The sequence below is a fragment of the Amphiura filiformis genome, chromosome 5, assembly GCF_039555335.1.
Source record: "Amphiura filiformis chromosome 5, Afil_fr2py, whole genome shotgun sequence".
Taxonomy (NCBI): Eukaryota; Metazoa; Echinodermata; class Ophiuroidea; order Amphilepidida; family Amphiuridae; genus Amphiura; species Amphiura filiformis.
The window spans coordinates 37,068,207-37,089,544 of NC_092632.1; the positions used below are offsets into that span (position 1 = coordinate 37,068,207).

Consider the following 21,338-nt stretch of genomic DNA (forward strand, 5'->3'; position numbering starts at 1 on the left):
TTGGTTAAAAAAAAATGAAATAACGTTGACGGCATAAAATGCTTCAGTCAGGTATTTCGTCTTAATTGGGCTGAGTATTAGATAATAAAAGATGATTGAATATTAGTGAAACCATACAAAATGAAATGTTATGCCAGATCCTCATTTGGCTATTCCATTTAAAATCCACACTACCCCTGTGGAAGATTTTGGAAATATCTTCCACAGGGGGAGTATGAATTTCAAATCGAATGAACACATTAGGCAGCTTCATTTGAAACTCGCCCTCTCTCTGTGGAAGATTCAGGTTGAATCTTTCTCAGTGGGTGAATGAAATTCAAATGGAGCTGCCTAATGTGTTCATTCCATTTGAAAGTCATACTCCCCCTGTGGAAGATATTTCTAAAATCTTCCACAAGGTTGTGTGGATTTTAAATGGAATAGCCCAAATTTCCTTGATTAAAAAATGCCATACGACAATGTTGCTGAAGTACAGTGTTCCATTCATGTCTTGATTGATTGATGCTGGAAATTAATTTTATTTTATAAATCAGATCATTCCGATGAGTTCATGGAATGAAATTAAAATGCCTGCTATAATTAGATCATGTAATATCCCATGACGTCACAAGTCTGAGTCGTGTTTATTGAATAGCACAGAAACCTCACATTTCATCAAGAGAACATGCACATAGTTTTTAGCATATCTCCACACAGTGGTGATTTTAATCATAATTTCCGTTGGGAGATCCATCAGTATTTGTTGGTATTAATAGACACCTGTCTCGGTGGCAAGCTATCTTGTCATCGGTGCAACCGGGTCGACGTGAAGATGGACATGAAATTGATTTCTGAGGAAATCTGAGAGGAATAAGATGGGCAAAAGTAGCTGGAGATGATAAGTCATAAGACATTAAACTTGGGTTTCCAGAAATAAAATATTTTGATAAAAAAAATCAATGAAGACAATGACTTGGTAGAATCTAGTAATTGCGCGATTTCGCTACACGTTTCTGATGTTGTGTATGTGTAGAACGGGAAAAAGAATTGGTCTTTTTCATGACCAGGATACAACTTATTTTGGAAACGAAGTGCCTAATGAAACACATAACACAAAGGTTTATGTATTACAAGTTAAAATATTACATTAAAATTTTAACCACTATGTACAAATACACTTACAAAATGTGTGGCTAAATCACCTGAATGTTTTGATACAAGAACATACATTTGATAAATGCACAATTGCACGTGGAAAAATAAAAACATTGATAAAAGTGAATAAATTTGTAGGAAATGAAGCCAGACATTTTTCAAATTTATTCCAGTAATTTTTGATTTCAACTAATGTCATTTTTACTTAGATAATAATAACTGCATGCTATCTGTTTTGAGGTCATTGCGGGAAATCAGAGGGGTTTGATTTGGGCTGACGTAAGGAAAAATACCCAGGCCCAAGGCCCTGGATAGTGCATTTGTAAGGATATGAGCCATGCAGACATTAATGTATCAGCTTTCTATCATCTAATCCACATACAAAATTATCTTCACGCCATTAACCAACATTCTGAGTGATTCAGGGCATGCACTCTAATAAACCTAGAAGTTCAGTGTATGCACTGTAATAAACCTAGAATTTCATGACTGGTTGACTGCTGTCAAAATTAGGATCAAATCAAACAGATGAGTTGTATGTCACATATGCAAATTAATCATGTATTATATTGTTTGCAATTCCACACAGAGAGCTATCTATAAATTAAACTTACGTAAACTATATCTGGAACATAATTTAAAGCCATAACATTTCCATAAAAAAATAGATTAATATTTATTTTCCATTAAATGTTAGCTTTTACTGTCAGATATATGTCCCCTTTTAATTTTGAGCCAAACAACTAAGGTAAATAAAATAAAATTGAAATTTACTACCAGCGCCGATATTGACAATGCGTGTCACTTCGTCTGTTGTGTTGTGGCACGATCCTTTGATGTGTGTATGACTCCCACATGCCATGTACGTACAGTGTTAAACGACGGTTCCTGTGCTTGATTCAACATTTTGGATTTTGACAAAACTACAGCACCTCAAGTCTTGATTTTTGCAGGGTATGTTAGTTTAATGAAGTTACATTATCAGTCATGTAAAAACAGAATTTTGAAACATTGAGGGTGTCCTCCTCAACAAATGTTGTAATATGGTTTTAAACAAAATATTGTAACTTGGATGGTTTCTTTTGTTTTCTCCTGTATTAGGTTGTAATAAATTGTGCCATATTAAAAGGTCTCAAATATAACCAAGCCACGGCAACCTTCCATCAATGGCGAGATAGCAGACAAGTTTATGGCCTTAACTTCCAGAGTGCTGAGGATGCAGACAAATTTGCCAGTTCTATGATGGACTCATTAGATGCACTACAAGGTAAACAATAAATACCACTGCTATACTCTATCTGGCTTTAAAAGTATCTGTAACTCCCAAAGAGATTAGACCAAGGAGTACAGACTCAAAATTATCCAGTGTGTAATGCTATGGTAAATCTACCACAGAGATTATACCCAAAGAGTACAGACTCAAAATTGACCTGGGTATAATGCTATGGTAAATCTACCACAGAGATTATACTCAAAGAGTACTAACTCATAAAATGTTCTGTGTGTAGCTATTGTAAATCTGACATTTTGGTTTGTTGCTCATGAAAGGCAAATGCATGCAATTCTACTCTGACATTTATTGGCGAAACCCCAAAATGGAATGATAATTGGCAAATGTAAATATAAGCATTGCCACATTACAAAAGTTTGCTCATCTTAGCTCCAGTTTTTTGGCACCACACGTTTACTTGCAGAATGCAAACAACCACACACTTCAAATGAAAAGTTTGCCGGGTGCATAGCAAAATAATCCAGAGACTATTTCGCTCTCCAGGAGCAACACACAAACATGGCAAAGTTGGTACTCTGTGGTCCTACCTCGTTGGTAACACCACTCCTAGGGTAATATGAATGCACTTCGTTTCACAGGCAGCAGAACAGCATTACGTTACATTTCATATTACTTGAAGCTGGATATAGAATTGTACTCAAGGGGGAGGGGTCATTTGTATTTCAACCTGTATATCATCCAATAGACACAAAAGGAACAGTTGTAAATGTTTTATGGTCATGCAAGGTGCGTTTAGTATACCAAACAGCCAAAACTCCAAAATAGGGAGGTATATTTTAACGGGGATTTACATTGTACAATTGCTGGATATAGCAATTACTTTGATACGGTTTGAAAAAAAACACACACGATTATATATTCAGGTCATTATTAGTAAGGAGTTGTTTAACGCATGAGGAAATTACTTGTTGAGAGTATTTTTGAAAACGTGTGTGTGTGTGTGTGGATGATATACATGTTGAAATGCAAGTGTCACCTAGCCCGGATTGTACTTGATGTGCTCGCCCAAGTACACAACTAGTTTCCTTCTTTGCAGAGTACATGTTAGGCTGCACATTTGTACAATAGTGCCAAAAGTAGCCTGTGGTGTGTAAATACGTTAATGTAAGGTAGGAATGAGTCTGCATTTCAGATGAGATACAGAATTACATTGGTTTGAAGGAAACTAGATTGTTATCGAATACAACATAGCTTCTATAGTTACGCATTACGACCAGAGCAAACACGCACATTGGCATCAATTTACTGATACCAGAGGAGACTGTATTATTATCATAAGGAGAGGGACAAACAAAGCAGTTTATCCTACCTGGTGTTTTACAATTACACATCAAACAATGAAGTAACTAAGACCGAGCCAGTGCAGAGCCCAGATCAACTTTTTAACTTTGATTAATCAAAGTTTACCCCTAGCAGAACGAATGGTTGAGTCCATGTCAGGTCATCGTCAAGGTTTGTTTTTCCTAGTGATCAGTGCATATGGGACAGTTATGAAGCTGGACAGACCCTGTTCAACAAATAAGAACTTTTGTTAGGTGACGTAAATTAAAGATAGTGGTGATCGTTGGAATATTATTCTTTTATTTTAATAGAGGAGAAATTCATGTTATGAAGTTAATAGTCCATAGTAATTATTTTGTGGTGTGTAAATAAAAGTAGTTATTAATCTTGCATTAACCAGTGTACTGATTTATATTTTTTCAGAACAAAATTGAAAAAAAAAAATGAAGTAAGTAGCGATGAGTAACAACCCAGTTGTCACTTACGTTTGAGCCGCTTTGTAGCAATTAGGAAAGTTGTTGATCTGTTGACAGGCTGTGGTGTAATGGTTTGCTGATAGACTAACACATCCAAGATGTCTGTGTAAACAATTAGATGTTACACTTTTTGCTGACGGTGAATTTATTTTTGGAAACATTTTTCACGATTCACTTAATTGACCTGAAGTCATCGATCATGATATCAAGTCACGTGTGACAATTGTGGATTGACAATGGTATAGATTTTTTGCACCATTTCTATTCTGGTCACATACTGTGAGCATGGTGCATTCACCTGAAACATTACTCTATACATCACTAGGTTCAGTTATGTGAGGGTAGCAAAGATAAACAGAGCAAGCAATTTTTTAAATGCAGGCCTTTGAAACTTGTGATATACGAATATGAGATTGCTGTTGTAGATAGGTTGATAGTGAAGTATTTCATGTAATTACTGCATGCAATTGTCGACTCCTTGTCTTTTTGCGTCCTTTTTAACATTCCTCCATAAAATCACTATCCTTTGATATATTTGCTGATCATAGTTTTTGTACATGTAATGTTTAACATGAGGTGTAGGCTGTAGGTAGATGGAACAAGCTTTAGGGCCACAAAGCATCAGCTGTGTATACAATATGGAGTGACTATGTATACGTTAATATTCTAACCAAGTTCAGATCTGTTCAAAATGTTTTACTTCATCTAATCTAACACTGGCTTACTGCCGCCTGACCAACCCTCTCTGACACTCAAGTCTATAATTTGGGCTGACGTGCTTGATGGTAGCTTGTCACACTTTGCACTCGCTATTCAAGGATGTCACGATAGAAGGAATTGAGCCAGTCGTAAGCAATGGTAGTAAACCAATTCTATCCCACAATATTAACCGACTCTGTCAGCACCACATATCGGGCTAAAATTATACGGTCCGTAACAGCAATATGGTCAAAATTGGGGACCTTTCGACTATTAGTCAAGCAGCTATGTTGATACACAGTCTTACACTTGTTATTAATAGATATGCAACAGAGGGTGGTAGGCTAGTCCCAATTTTAGAACTTACTTACACAGAGCATATGGTATCTGAAGCTAGGGGTATAACCAGCTGTGAATGTCACAAGTTCATGACATGATTTTATAAATAGACCATCTTTTTTTATTTGGCTTACATTAGGCTTCATTAGGATAGCAAAAAATAGGGAACAGTAATATTCTTTAAGTAGTCTGACTTGGTCTTCTTTGACATGCTGTATGTATACCGGGGCTGTATGCCTTCAAGAGTATATTGTAATATGGGGATGACACTGAAATTGCAATTCTTGCAATTGTGAGTACAAACTTAGTGGTATTCTGTCGGTCCGTGCCACGTTACTTCCGGTTGATGATGCGACTCAAATTTGAGTGAAAACAAGTCCTTGGTTCGATTTTTTGTTGATGATTTCTGTCATTTGTGTTGTGTATAATTTCAATCGTAAATAGTCAGTAGAATCAAACAAGTTTCTAAGTTTTCAGAGTGGAAGTTACTTACTTGATTTATCGTTTTATATAATGACAAACCGACAATTAAAGTCCATGGTCGAGTGTTGTTTTTTATATATTTTCCGAAATTGACGATGTAGCCACTCCAGTCTGGAGTGACTAGTCTCTTTCACAGCCGGTTTCTGTCGTTCATTACAAACCGTGAGCCACATGAAGCTTGGGCCCAAGACTAGAAGCTAGACCGACAGAATTCGAATGCAAACTATTGTAATTCCATGTAAATTTGGCCAGGAATGATAGGATAACCCCCCCCCCCCCAACAAGCTGGTGGATAGATAGCCTACAATGTATCCAGTATCAGAAAAACATGGTACAAACATTTGATTTTACTTTGAACAATAATATTGACATCACTTGTTTTAGTGTCTTTAAAAGTTGAAAGTCATTTGATACGATTAGGCTAAAAACACAAGGAAGAAGTTGGATGGAAACTGAAACCATACAGATACTTATCTCTTATGTTGATATGTAAAGGGTCGTGATAAGATACATGGAATGCAAATGTGCTTTAATTTAAAGGTAAAATTTGAACTATGATACATGTAGGTATTTATGTAAAATCAATGTGTTGGTATATATTTTCTGATGCAGAAATACATCTTTTTTATTTGTATATAAAAAAGTAGTAGTAATTTAATATTATTCAACAACATTAAAATATTTAGTCACATCACAGGATTAAGAATTGCAATTTTTCTGTGATTTTCAGCTTTTGATACAATTAGGCTAAAAAGACAGGGAAGAAGTTTGGAAGTTTAAACTCAAACCATGAGCCACATCTAAAAAATAATGTTCAAAGATCAAATGAAAATTGATTTGAGTCAACAAATTGTTACTTCTTGGCTAGGAAGTTATGTCATTCAGGATTTATAAAATCAACATTAAATGATAGTTATTTGTCTTCATATATGATAACACTTGAACCTGACCGTACATGTACATCTAACCCAACACCTCCAGAAATCTGTTGACAGTGATGATCCTCCCTGAGGTTCTCCCTTATCTAGATCTGCCTACAACATCCCTCATCATTAACCTTTTATGGGAGATGCTCTTATTTTTGTTGTCCCAAGGCAATAGGAAAAGTTTTTATACATGATATGCAGTGATGAAGATTAGATTATATAGCAGTGATATCACTTGCATTGTGTTCCTTCTTAGATTTAGTATATTTAGATAGTACCACCTCATTTTTGGTAAATATGTTATTTTTAATATATACAGCTTGATACAAGTCATGTTATAATTAGGACATCGTTGAAATGGTAAGCCTGTCAGCGGGTCATTTCCAAAAAGTAAGCAGGAAAAAACTAAACAAAAACCAAAGGATCCACCACAAAGATGGGTTCTAGAGTGACGTCAGGCTATGCCTGTCACTCCATCGCATTCCAGTGGTGAAAACCGGCGGAATACCAAGAACACATGGTCTATGATGTGCAGTATGCTCTTGTCCTACCCTTAGTGTTGTGTTGACATCAGATGGAAATACACCCGATTTGTCAAGATGCAACGCTAAGGAATAACTTGTGGAGGAGATAGGACCAAATAGTTTTGATGTGTTATTGCTTTCCAAATTTTACCATTCCATATTGTGTGTATGTGTGTTTGTATATGGGTAGTTGACTGAATAAACTTTAAATCATCATGAGGAGATCAGCTGTGTGCATCTCTCTTGGTAAGTGAGGATCATCTTTCTCTGTCGTCATCATAAATAATTATCAGCCATATTTTCTTGTGATAATGTCATGGCTGTTTGCCCTCCAGGCATGCGTCATGGGTTAGACTTGCGGCTTGGTTGGTATCAGCTGGGTTTTGAAGCAAGGAGTGTCGCTATGGGACTGCATTGCTCGTAATATTTACCAGTATCAATATATTTTATAAGTTCTAGTAGTTTTAAAATTGATTGTATTTCAAAAGTCAATGTTTTTGAGTCTGCATTGCTCATTTGGTCTGCATTGCTCATAATATCGGCACACATGTACATGTATTTTCAAGTAGCTTTAAAATTTACGACCTTTCAAAAGATATGTTTTTGTAATTTTCAAGTTTCCCATTCTTATTTTAATCTTTTGTTTTAAAGATGCAATTCTCATTTTCCTTATTTCCATGTACATGTATTCATAGCGCTGTTGACATTGACTGTTATTATGCTGAATATAAAGCCAACATTTTAATATCAATTGGAAACTCTTGGAATTTTAATTTACAAGTTACAACAATCTGTAGGGAAAACTAATCATGAAAATTATTTAATAATTTGATAAAATAATTTTTTGATAACTCAAAGTTACAGTGATGATATCCACATCCTTCAAAAGCAAATGCTATGTATACATTTATACCCAGACCTGAAAAATATGTTTTAATTTCCTGGCAAGAGAGATATAAAATTTCCCTCCAATTTGGCAGGATTTCCCACTAATTCTTATATATTTCTTTATCCAGAAAAGCAAAATTTCCCTCCAAACAACCCTGGCAAAGAGATAGCCAAATTGCCTATTTTTCCCAGGCCTGAATTTATACCTTTGATTTAGATGTACATACTGGAATTCACTTGGAACCCGAGAACACAAGGCACCCACACTTATACCTTAAGGATAGATGTCATCAGAGTTTAAGATTCACTCTTATTTGTTACTGGTGATGGCAGGAGTTGATCTTGTGGTTTTATTTTTATCAATTGGAATCACACTCAACTAATACTGTGCCAGTGTGCTTGGTTTGCTGGGATATTAATCTATGACAGGTAATGTTCCAAAAATAGCATGCCTTTGTACAATCTGTGAGAAGAGAGTGACATTTTGTTGGTGTAGTCTGCATTTGGACTCTGCTCAATGGAAGGGGAGGACTAAGACCCACAGTCCACACTAGTATATTTTCATCATCGTGTTGTAATTACCGGATTATGACACGATTATGATAATGAAAGATGAGAGCATCCACATGGTCAGCGCCTCGTCATTGTGTCATAATAAATTCTGGTTAGGCGCATGAAAGTTGATTCTGAGTTTATCGTCCCCCACCCGCGTCACTTTTTGGAAACCAAAAATACCCACGTCAAATTTTCAAAAATGCCAAAATAATTCATTATTTTCAAAGTATCAGTGTTTTCACCAGTTTTAGCAATTGGAAACATATATTTTTTTGTTTGTAAAACATGTAAATTCATAACTTGGAAGCAAAACCAGGCTCTTTTCTAACTTTTCTAGTCCCTACCTTTCGTGAAAATTTTCAGAGGCAATTACGACACGATCATGCTACAAACCGGCCCAATGATGGAAATTTTGATCATTTGTAAATGATGACACGATTATAGTATGCCAACGACATTGAGCGGACACACTGTACTAATATCATAATACGATTATGACACGATCGTAATCGACGGGAAAAAACACACTGGTGTGGACCGGGTCTTACACATAAGTAAAAAGTAACTCCTCCCAAAACAAACAAACCAGTAAACCAACCAAAACTTAAATACTTAACACGCTGACTTATCTAAGGGCATTATATTTCATTATATTTATTTATTTCACTGATTGATCATTTCACAGATTTAGTATTATTGATTGATTATGGTGTAAACAGTAGCATTTTCTTACTTTTATCTAGTTTTGTCTCATCACATTAGACTAACAATTAATTAAATAGTCAAAGTGTCCTTCACTAGAAAGTGTGCAGAGAAAAGCTGCAAGATTTTGCATGAGGGATTACCAAAGAGAAAGTAGTGTCACTCAAATGCTGGAAGATCTCAGATGGGACACTCTAGCTGTCAGAAAGGAGAGAAATCGTTTAGCTATGTTTTACAAAATCCAAAATGAGTTGGTAGGAATCAACAAAGAAGCCTATATTCAAACTTCTTCTGGTGCGGGTTTGAGAAGAAACCACCCGAGAACTGGAAGGGCATGGAATTCCCTCACTCAAACCACTATATCAGCCCCATCTTTAGATATTTTCAAGAAAAACCTCTAGCTTGCCGGTCACCAAATAGTTAGCGATTTGCAGTTTTCGCCCTGCTGACTACAACTTCAGAAGGTTCATGAATGAAAACAAAAACGTTAATAACAATAATTAACACTATAACCTGAATGAAAACAAAAACAATAATAACAAGAATTTATACTAAAGTCCTTTTCTTCACCTCCCCCGTAGTTTACGTACACACTTTGAGAATTCCTGTCAGTTGATAGCAATCAGCTGTACCAATAAACTCAAGTGAAGCACAGTTAACAATTTATACATCACTGCCAGAATCACAGCATCATAACAAGCATTTGTCCCAGTTAATGCAAGGATCATTTGTTTGAATTTTAATAATGGACAGAAATATTGAGTACATTTTGACTGAAGATTCTCAAAATATTGGCATAGTCTCAACCTTGCTTGAACGTACTGTAGACAGGATATATATGTTACTCAATAGATGCTATATGTATGTGATGCAAACTAATCTTTTAGGTGTGTGTTACTCAAGCATTGCTTTTAAATACCAATCTTCTACTTACCATCTGCAATACATTGTATATTAATACCCATACTAAAATGTATGCCACATGAGTGCAACCCCATCTTAGTGCAACATTTGATCAGTTAAAGGAGCACTTAGGGCTCCCATTTTCTTTGGAAGGGTGGGTCATTTCAGTGACTGGAGTCATTTTTTTTACCCCCTAACATGGGCTTAGATTTTTAAGACCCCCCCCCATCTCTGGTTGAAAAGTTTTATGACCCCCTTCTGTGCATATAGATTTGATACTAATTATTCCTTGTCGGAATCAAGGCATGTGGATCATGCAAGAAATGTTTTTGGTGGAAAGAGTAATAAATGTGGGCATAGCACACACAAATTTTGATTGTAACAACATCATGTAAATATTGTGCATACATTTTTGATTGAAAAAGTTTGAGTCACAAGCCCAATATTCTACTCCGCCATTTTTGGTGTCAAAAATTATGTCCCCCTAGTTTTGGTATACAAAACATGACCCCCAGTATATTCATGACCCCTCCTGATGAAGAAAATGACAGTCCCGTTGTAATCCCCAGAATTGTACCCTCCCACCGCAAACAAGATATTTGCGTTGGAAAAGTTCAGAATATGTGGTCTGTGTATGCTGCATGTCCCAGTATGGTTATTTGTACTATCATTTCAGCTCAGTGTGAGGAAGTCTACATGTCTGCAATAATATGAACATTCATAACTAATTTTCTTAAGTTGCAAATGAAGACTATTAAATCAAAGTGATATAAGTCACATAATTGGGCACTTAAAATTATATTACAATATCATTTTTAAAAAGAAAGAATGAAATGTCACCGAATTGAAACTATCTAGGAGATACAGAGGCAACATATGTAAGCATTTGGTTGTCATAACAACACAGTGACATCCACGATGATTCAAGTGATCAAACTTCTTAATCATATGCCCCATTGATATTGTTACTAGTCATTGTAATTGAAAGATGTGTATTTCCCAGAATGTTATCCGACGATGTCCGCGATAGAGATTTATTTTAAATAGCTTCAATTTAGTCATTGATTCTTGGCTTAGTATCTGTCAATCATAAATAGTTCATGAAGACTGTCTAATGGCACATATGGTAGATTTACAACTTTCCAAGTTTATCAGTGAAGTTCATCAGTCGGTTACCTTAAAGCAGTAAAAATATCTTGCTTCATAAATAAGCCTAATTAGCTATCTTGTTACAGGGATAATTCAAGGGGATTGCATCCCATCATTGATGAATTACATGCTTGGTTTAACCCACAACATATGGGAGTAAAACTACATCCGATGACATCACGAGTATGGTCAGAAACATTTTATCCCATTTTCAATTTTTGCTACTACTAAATTGAAAGTTGATATCAAAAGTTTAAATGAGTATAGACTTTTTTAATGAGTGTAGCAGCCTAAATGTATAGCATAATTATATTTTATGTCACAAAATATAGCAAATCTTGGTACGTTTGAAAGTTAGCAGTGTTGAAAGTGTTATAAAAGAAGCAGGGGGTCAGTCTAGCAAGAGGATTCTGGAAACCAGCCTGACTCGGTTGGTATGGTAGCAATCTTGTGAATGCTGTCAGCGATGGTCGGAGCAGTTCGGTTGTTCCCGTCCATCCATCGACCAGCCAGTCAAATTCCAGCTGTATGACATCACTGTATATTTGTATCTGGGATGTTTTTAGAAGATGATGTAGGCACCGCAATGTGGTGAAACTATATAACTGGTATGACGGTGATGGATTCACTCAAGTTGGATGATAGCACACAAGAGGTGAACTGCCCCAAGACATAAAAAGAGATAATTTCAACCGCAAAGGTCGTGACAGATAAAGCTTGGGGGATTAATTGAGCGCACGACTCTGGAAGTGTTTCAGTGTAGGGATTTGTACTATGCCGGGAAGTGCAGTGGTAATGTTGCATGGAAGTTTGGTAACAGTGGAAAGAATAACGACTGCATCGTAAGGGACCATTTCGCGAGACAACGACTCAAAGACAACATGGAAGGGGACGGAGAAGCTGAAAAAGAACAATGTTGCACCCCTTCACAAGCTTTTGCAGCATTTGGGGGAAGTTTACGGAAAAGAAGTATCCCAACGGCAACTAGCAACAGTGATAAGAAGGAAAAGGAGACACCAAAAGCTGTGAAGGAGGTAGCAAAAGCTGCTCCCAAGAAGAAGACTACCTTCACATGGCAACCTGCAAATCAAACACCTAAGGCCAAAGATGATGATGATTCCAAAGAAAATATCAGTACTTCTGATGATATTGTGTGTGATAGTAGCGTAGAGATTACTTCCAAAGATACTTGCAATCCAGATGAACATAATCAAGATGATGATGTTGTTGTTGATGAAAACAATGGGTTATCAAAACCAGATGATGTAGATGACAATAAACCTATTGATGCCTCACAGGGTAGTAACTGTAGTATGGATGAAGACAATAGTCAATCTTCACAGCAAATTGATGCAAATGGTGTGGATCCTACTGAGCAGTGTGATGAGAAGACAAGCTCACCCTCACCAGTACCTTGTGATGGATTAGATGCAAATGCAAACCCAGAACAGGATATTCCAGAGGAAGACTGGAACAATGTCAACATCCAGACAGAGGAAGCTGATGTCCCACTACCGTCTCCTCCTCCTACTCCTCCTCCTTTTGAGGATACTAAGGTGGAAGATGTAGAAGAACCTTTTACGGAAGAACAGAATGAAGAACCTCCAGCTCCTGCTTACTCAGATCTAGATGCAGATGATCATACTAAGGTTGGAGATGGAGTAGAACCTTTTATGGAAGAACAGATTGAAGAACCTCCAGCTCCTGCTAGCTGTGATGCAGATGAGCAGGATGTTGTGGTTGAGGAGGATATGCAGGATGATACAGAAGGTAGTACTTTGGTGTGTGTGCTTAGTATTAAGGCTGATTTGATTTTGTCTATTAACTATTTCAACTAGTTCATTACATAAAATGGTTTAAGGATGAAAAACTGGTTGGTTTTTTCGACAGGAGTAAGCAAGTTATGATAATCTTTTACAAGTTCCGCCGTTGAGCAATTGTTAAATAAGGAAACAGGAAAAGTGATCTTGCCCGGGAATTGAACCCAGCACCCCAGGTTAACGAACTTAAGGTACAGCTTACACTAATCATGAAGCTCCCATTACCAAGTGATTAAGGCACAGGTCTCGTAAACCTGAGATCCTGGGTTCAATTCCCAAGTGGGATCACTTTTCCTGTTTCCTAATAATTGCATGACGGCAAAACTTATAAAATATTATCACAGTTGGTTTAGGATCCTTAAAAAGGTTGTACCTTTGGAGTGTGTTTGACTCCTAGTTAGATTCAGTGAGAATACTAATACCGTTTTCTTTTTTTAAATCCCAAGTTACTTTTTAACAGTAGAGTAAATAACAACACATCTTAGTACCTACACTGAAAGCCAATGTATGTTATTGTCCAGAGTAATCAGCTAATATATAAATAAATAGTACCATTTTAACCTTAGGTTTCAGTTATTAAATCAAATGAAGTGTTCTCCACAATACAACTTTATCCAAAATCTATTTACTGAGTTTGATCAGTTTTCTCTTTTGTCGAATGACCCTATTAAAAAGTTCACTGTGTATGTGTAAACTGTACACCTATATGTACCTTTGCTTTCAAGCTGGTTTGAACTGTGACTTTAAGATGAGTATATTGAACCAGGAAATGATATTACAGAACCATTAAATAACAGGTGAAACAACAATGAATGCACATAACAAGTACATGTAATTGTATTTCAGGGTGAATTAAAAACTATAGACAGGAATACAAGACTTAGTGATTGGGGTGCTAAGCATTGGGGGGGGGGGGGCAAATTAAGCACAAGACATTAACATATTTAGATTCCCTTTCTTTACCATTATTCATGTATGGAGAAATATGATCCCGAAATATGATCAGGTTTCCAAATCTTTGAATATCAGTTTGAAAGAGATTAACAATTTCCATCAAACAACTTAAAATCACATTTTATTTATAGTTTAACAGAGGCTGTTACCAAGTTGATAGTATTATTCAGTCCCCATGTTATTTTAAACAATTTATTTGATCATCAACAATTCATTGAGCAATATCTTTCTGACAACTTGAACTTCACAAAACCCATTGCTGTAACTTGTAAATTTGAGACAGTCTGCACACAAATATTTTAATATGTTTTGTCCATAGTCATGAAATAGTGCAAAGCTAAAGTGGATAAGCTGACCACCCTTTAGTTTTGGTATTTGTTTCAGCCACACTGAGAAAATAGTAGCAATTGAAATAATAGAAATAAAGTCAATAGATGCAAAAGCCTCATAAGTAATTATTCCGATGCAAAAGCCTCATAAGAGATCATTTGATACAATTAGTAGTAAGCTGAGTGTCAAGGAAGAAAGATGATTGCGAGTAAGTTGATGAAAATATTCTGTATTTTAAGTGCACTTATATACTGACAAAACATGTATCAAGATGACAGTATGGTTTAATTTGATTTTGTATTTCTTGATATTTAGTCACCTTCTGATTGTAATGTGGGACTCATTCTTTCGGCAGAGTTGTTGTGTATTTTTATGACAGAGTTGTTATATACAGTAGTAGAAACTTAACTTAAAGTCTGTTTTCAACTATATTCTGGGGTTGATGTATAAATTGCAGTTGGATTTGTAACTTACCTCTCTGGTTTGTAATTGCTGTGTCTCAAATTTATTTTACTACTTTGCAGGAGAAAACATGATCGGTGTGTTTTTGCAGGTTTAATTATTACTTGATTAATGATGATATTTTATCTGTCTCTTGTTTTATCTGTTTCTAGCTCCACCACGTCCATCCCCTCCAACACCTCCACAGCCTCCTGTACATCAAGTAAATCATCAAAATGGACCAGCTGATGATCCAAGACTAAGGTGTGTATACTATTAGGTAGTTAAATGTATAAACAAAAACAAGCTTGCTTTTAAGGGATCGGATAGCAACGTTTACACAGTAGTTTTTGCGGGACCTGAGAGCAAGCACATCAGACACACCGAATTGCATTCTGAATACGAGGAATGTCCTTCTGATATCAAATGATTTTTTTTAAATTTGCGATATAATATAAATTTGATGGCAAATTATTAAAAATTTATATTTTTGATATTTAACAGTCCTTGAGGTAAATTCTAGTTAGATGAGTTTGTGACAATCAATTTTGATGCAAAGTTAAACAAAAATTGCACCCTTAAATCAGAAAAAACAACATATTCATGAATAGTAATTCCCCCTAAAACAAGAAAAGCTTACCAAATTCCCCCCCCCCTCATTATTATTTTTTTTGGAAAAGGCACTAATTAAATTAAGCTTGATCAGAAAAGCTACCTTTGCCTTAAAATCACTTTTTCCCAACCATTATTTGCCCAATCATAACAATATGCATCTTTTAAACTCATTGTTTGTCATGCGTTTTTAACATATCCTGAGTGGGCTCCTGGGCCACACACTTTCCAGACACCTAAGATTTGAACAAAATTAGTAGGATTAGTCAAGTTATTAAGACAAGTAACCATGGTAATTGGTTCTTGATCTCATCTATCAACTGAAATTCTTACACATTTTACTTACAAATTACAGGAAATTTACTGTAAAGTGTTTGTCATACTGATGTTATGAGCTGTGATGAGATGGCAATATAGCCTTTGCCTTTCGTTACCAGGGTTTATAGCTATAAGCTATTCCATTGAAATTCCACACTACCCCTGTGGAAGATTTTGGAAATATCTGCCACAGGGGGAGTATGAATTCCAAATGGAATGAGCACATTGGGCAGCTCCATTTGAATTTCATACACCCTCTGAAAAAGATTCCATCTGAATCTTCCACTGAGGGAGATTGAGTTTCAAATAAAGCTGCTAATGTGTTAATTGCACTTGAAATTCATACTCTCCCTGTGGAAGATATTTCCAAAATTTTCCACAGGGGGAATGTGGATTTTAAATGGAATAGCCCAATATATATTACTTACTGACCTACAAGTTGCACATTCTCCTTGAATATAGAAATGTTGGGAAGATTTGTTGAAATTAACTTATGATGTGGGAATCTTATCATTGAAAAAGGAACTGATACCTACTTAAATGTACAAGAAACATTTTATCTTTTTATTATGGTAGTTATATGATAATTATTGTTTACTCTGTCAACAGCGACATATGTCATATTTGTTTACTATGTCAAAATGTGACACATTTCATATGTTGTTTTGTCTGTTTTTCATCACACGCATGTACAACAAAGCAGTCAAACCCAGCAATAATATATCCAGTATACATGTAGGTATCATCTGGTACTATCTTTACTATCATCTGGTTTAGAAGAGAAACTAGCATGAAGTGAAAATATTCTCACCTCAAAACTGTATTATAATCAATAATATTCCATATCTCGCAAAAACATACCATACTCTCAGTATTCTATTTGCCTAATGAAGATAATTTATGGAACATTTTTTTCAACGATAATACTTAAAGGTAGAAATATTTTGGAATAAGATAATTTTGCATTCTCCTGAGCTTGAAAAAAAAATTAAAAACAGATAAGAAAATTGAAATTGATCTCATGCACAGACTAGATCCATACAGGCAACACAAACTAAGTGAAATTAAAAAAAAATGTGTATTATGTCAAATTTTTAGCACAAAAGTGTATAGCTTTAATCTCAATGTCATCCGCTCAACCCACAAATCCGACCACAAAAAACGCACTTCCTCACGTCACATTCACTTGAATGCAATGTTAGCTTCAATCATGTCATGTTTTCTTTAATCTTCCTTCAATATCTGCACATACTAGTGTCATGTAATACAGTACAGAAATGGTTAATTCATGTTTAATTGGTTAATCAGAGTGCTGAATTCTTACTGTTTGACTTAAATTTATTCCTGCTCAACTTTTATAGCTTTCTGTTTTGAACATACATGCCAAAACTGTTTTCACATAGCTGTATATCGCCCCAACAAAAACTGAATGTCATAATTGTATGTGTTTCAATCATTGGGAGACAGATTCTACAAATTACACATTAATCCATTAGGGCGTATATGTGGCACGTATTTCACATTCTGTTCTATGCTATTGCTGAAAGTACAACATGATTAAATCATGGCCCAGATGTACACTATACACTGAAAAGTATTCACATAGTTTGGAGAGCGCTGCAGATTCTAATTTTTTGTAATGGAATTTGGCAATTTGTAATTTGTAACTTGTGTAATGTTACTTGGATGTACCATATAATTGACCGCTTTTGCAAACTCAGGCTGGAAAATTGGGTCAAACTTAAGCTTATTCACTTGTAATGGTTGTCGAAATTTGCCTATGTCCGGCACAGAAACAGTTTTTCTTAGTAGAAATAAATCTTTTGAAACTGAGAAAAGCAGTAAAAATGAGAGATTCATGGTGAGAAATGCAAGAATGCGTTTTCTCTCTAAGCCTATAACCCAATATGACTTTGCATTGACTAGACAGTTAGTTTCTGGAGGTAACACAATTGTCAGTTTTGAAATAGATATTATATTTGCTTCAGCATTTGTACGGTACTCCCAGATGAACCCCAAATTAAAGTGCCTCAGAGAGTTTGAATCAAGGCATGTTTTGTAACCCTAGCTTCTCTCTGTAAGTAAAACAAAGTATATTGCCAATCCATTGGTGACATTTCCAAAGAGCCTGCCCGTGGCAGACACAAACATACTCAGTTAACTAACCAGTGGAATATTATCTTCCTCTGTACATTCTTGAAATATATGCTATGTCTAGTGGTGGCCATACCATCTTATTACATGTGGCAAAATAATATTTTATATTAATGGTAGGTTTATTAGGCAAAAAATAAAAGGTTAATTTTAAAAGATATGCATTTGGGACCTTGAGATGGAAGGGCAAAATATTTTTATTTTTATTTATAGTACTAAAAACCTGTTTCACATGAAAGAAATTACTGTCGTGTTCCATGATAATTTGGTTTTAAAATGGCAGGGGGGTCAACAATTAGTACTTTGTGACATAACTTGTTATTCAAAATGTGAATATTGATAATTGAATTTTACAACAAATACAAAAATAAAAAATAATCTTTTTCTATTTTTATTTTAAAAATTAAATTTGGGTGGAGGAAAAATGTTTTTCTTCTGAAATTGGAAAAAATACTTTGGGTCAGTTTGGTTACTTTGGCACAAATCTGATTTTACTAAAGTAAATTTAAGTTTGGACATCAGGTTTTAAATCTTAGGGAATGTCAATATTGGTTTTAGTAAAAGTGATGGTGCATCCATGAAAAAAGTGAAATGACTAGGCGCTGACTTCCGATGTGAAGCCAAGTGTTATTCCAGCATGGCGCTGGTATGATTACTGTGCCATATCTTTGCAGTTATTTTTAGAATGAGAGGCATTTAAGGATAAGCATATTATGGGATGGGTGTGGTTGATACTGCCTACAAATGTTTCATTAAAACTTTATATTATTTAGTCTGCAAGACAGTAACAAAGGACAAGTTTAAAGACCTTTTTGCCAAATTTGAAAAAAAAACCATCGCTTTAGAATAAACAGAACAGGAATTAATTACACGACCGGCAATTAAATGATTTCAATGTTAATCAAAGAAATCATCTACTATTTTTCAAGTTTGGCTACTGACAATCGATCTTGAGTTTCCTATCACATAATTTCTGAAAACAAGTGAGGTAACTTTTTCATTATTCATTATTTTTGCGACTTTCATTTTATGACCAACGTGAGTGTAAAATGCATTTTTATGTACCGCTCACTCACTCAAAGATGCCAATGTTTGGATGTTTGATTTTCCACTAAATTTGCACAGGTATTCATCTTTTTTGTGTGTGGGGGTGTGTGTGTGCACAAATGACCAATTTTTATTTTTATTTTTGGAAAATCACAATTATGAATTCAAGTGTGGGCCCAAAAATGAAGAACAGGCGGCCGATGGAAAACTTAAATCAACTTTTTTTAGCCTTATGTAGGAACAAAATTTTGTATAATATAATATGCTCAGTCAAATGATGATTTGTATCACAAGTCTATAAGTCATTCAAGTCTATATAAACAATCATATAATTTTAAACTGTTTCATTCCTAGAATCATCGTGAGTTGATATATCATAAATTTGATTTCATTATTAGTAAACTTCCCAATTTTTGGAGTTTGTGCCAACTTTGTCACACACAGTTCTTATCATGTAACTTGATTAGCATTATGAATATCCTGCATAATATTTGATTACTTTGATCCTTATAATTAGTTTGTTTGTTTTAGGGTCATGTTTGTAGGTTAACCATATTTCCTATTTAAAGGATACATGTACAGGGTGAAAGTTCCTGTTCTGTGTTTTCTTATAAATACACATTTCTGTAGTATTTCAAAACCACCACATGCTGTGTTTGTATGTCAGGGGTAAAAAAATACAAATGATGTAATGACTCAAAGAATAGCCCTTTGCAATGTGTGTTTTTAAACCCTAAATCTAACCATAACTTTGTCCTTAATCTAATCAGCATTTCATTCTTTTGGGTTTGATAAACAAATAAACATTAATATTTAATTGGAAGAGATTTTTGGCCAAATTAATTGTTTCAAATATTTTATCCATTGCCAGTCACTGCAGTGACACATGAACATAATATTTGAAATTAATATTGTGAACAATACCCCCCCCCCCCCTAATTTGTCACTTTGGGCTTGATATGCTTTGTTTTTCTAGACACAAAGGGACTCTGGTCTCATAATCTCCCTCTATCACTAGTCCACTTGATTTGATTTGGATAAAGAACTACATAAATGACAAGTCTTACTTTATTTATTCCATTGCATAATTATATTGTATCTATTTCTTTTTTCACAGACACGACGGGCACATGCAGCAAAGTGCAGGTAAGCATTGGTATTAGAAGATGTTTATTGTTTGTCTCTATGTGTCTTGTACTGATCAAAGTTTCCAAAGTTAAGCCAAATGAACCTCTCCTCGAATATGTATGTGTCGTACACTGATCAATGTTTCTATAGTTGAGCCAAATGGCAATTGAACCACTCGCCATGCCATCAGAATCGATTTGGACAATCAGCCCTGGTTGCCTCCTAATTTTTCTGAAAGACTGCATTGTAAACATAAACAATCCTTGTTTGGAAGATGGAGCACTCTAATAATAGACCATTGTGCAACTGCAGATGTACTGCGGAGGATTCCTCCCATTTAATGAAACAATGGGAATATCTAAGCTCTTTTGGTTTTTTTATTCTCTTTGAGCCTGTTGTGAGGTGCAGTTTAATGTTGTTACTAGAAAACATCCTGATGTGGCAGTGGCATCAACGTTGTAGCAGCTGTTTTGCTCGCGCATCTATGTGGTGTCTTTAAGTGTGTGCGCAAACACTAGCGATTTGAAAAATGCACAGACGTCGCTGCCACATCAGGTTGAAAAATGGTTTAACTAGTTCTTAACTGTGGTTCAGGTATCAGAAGAACTAACAAACTATAAATATCAAAACTTGATTCAGAGATGTGTAATCAGTCAGTTACTTAAAGGGGGATCCAGTTGACCAGGCAAACTTTTAAGGACAACCCAATTAAGTAGGCTTAAAATATAATCAAGTCAATGTTCACCTTTATACCACCAAACTTTGTACAGCTCCCAACTTAATGTGTTTTCCAGATATTTGTAGCGGCCTTTAATTCAGTCAAGATTATGGAAAATATGATGTGGGTTTTGCTAATCCTAACATGTGTTTACTATCACATGGCCATGTGTTTTGAACTCGCCACCCTTAGCGTTACATCACAAATATTATGAATTTTTACACCAATCAAGTTTCAAATTGGAATATCTACACAACTATCAACCCTAAACTAGCAAAAGTATACATTTTTGGAAAGCTGAAGGCATAAGCAATTCAAATATACACATTTCAACTCATTGTACAGGGTGACCTTGAAGTTATACAGGGTGGAATAAAAAAATTCCAAATAAAAAATGGGTCCCTTAATGCATTGCTTATTACTAACTTGCAGTCATAAACTGAAAGTAAACAACATTGATTTGGAT

The 21,338-nt window shown here is 35.3% G+C and overlaps 1 protein-coding gene across 8 annotated transcripts in view; it reads left to right on the forward strand.

Moving 5' to 3' along the window:
• The window catches only part of LOC140153072 (uncharacterized), a 100,652-nt gene that overhangs the window by 56,101 nt on the left and 23,213 nt on the right, over positions 1–21,338 (forward strand). For 5 of the 8 annotated variants that reach the window (XM_072175684.1, XM_072175685.1, XM_072175682.1 and 2 more), the window contains 3 exons: positions 2,236–2,401; positions 15,069–15,159; positions 20,144–20,172. In XM_072175684.1, coding sequence (XP_072031785.1) covers positions 2,236–2,401; positions 15,069–15,159; positions 20,144–20,172 — 286 coding nt within the window. Of the gene's footprint in view, positions 1–2,235; positions 2,402–12,011; positions 13,121–15,068; positions 15,160–20,143; positions 20,173–21,338 lie in introns of those variants that run through there. The other 3 variants (XR_011859066.1, XM_072175678.1, XM_072175679.1) reach the window with 1 other exon arrangement.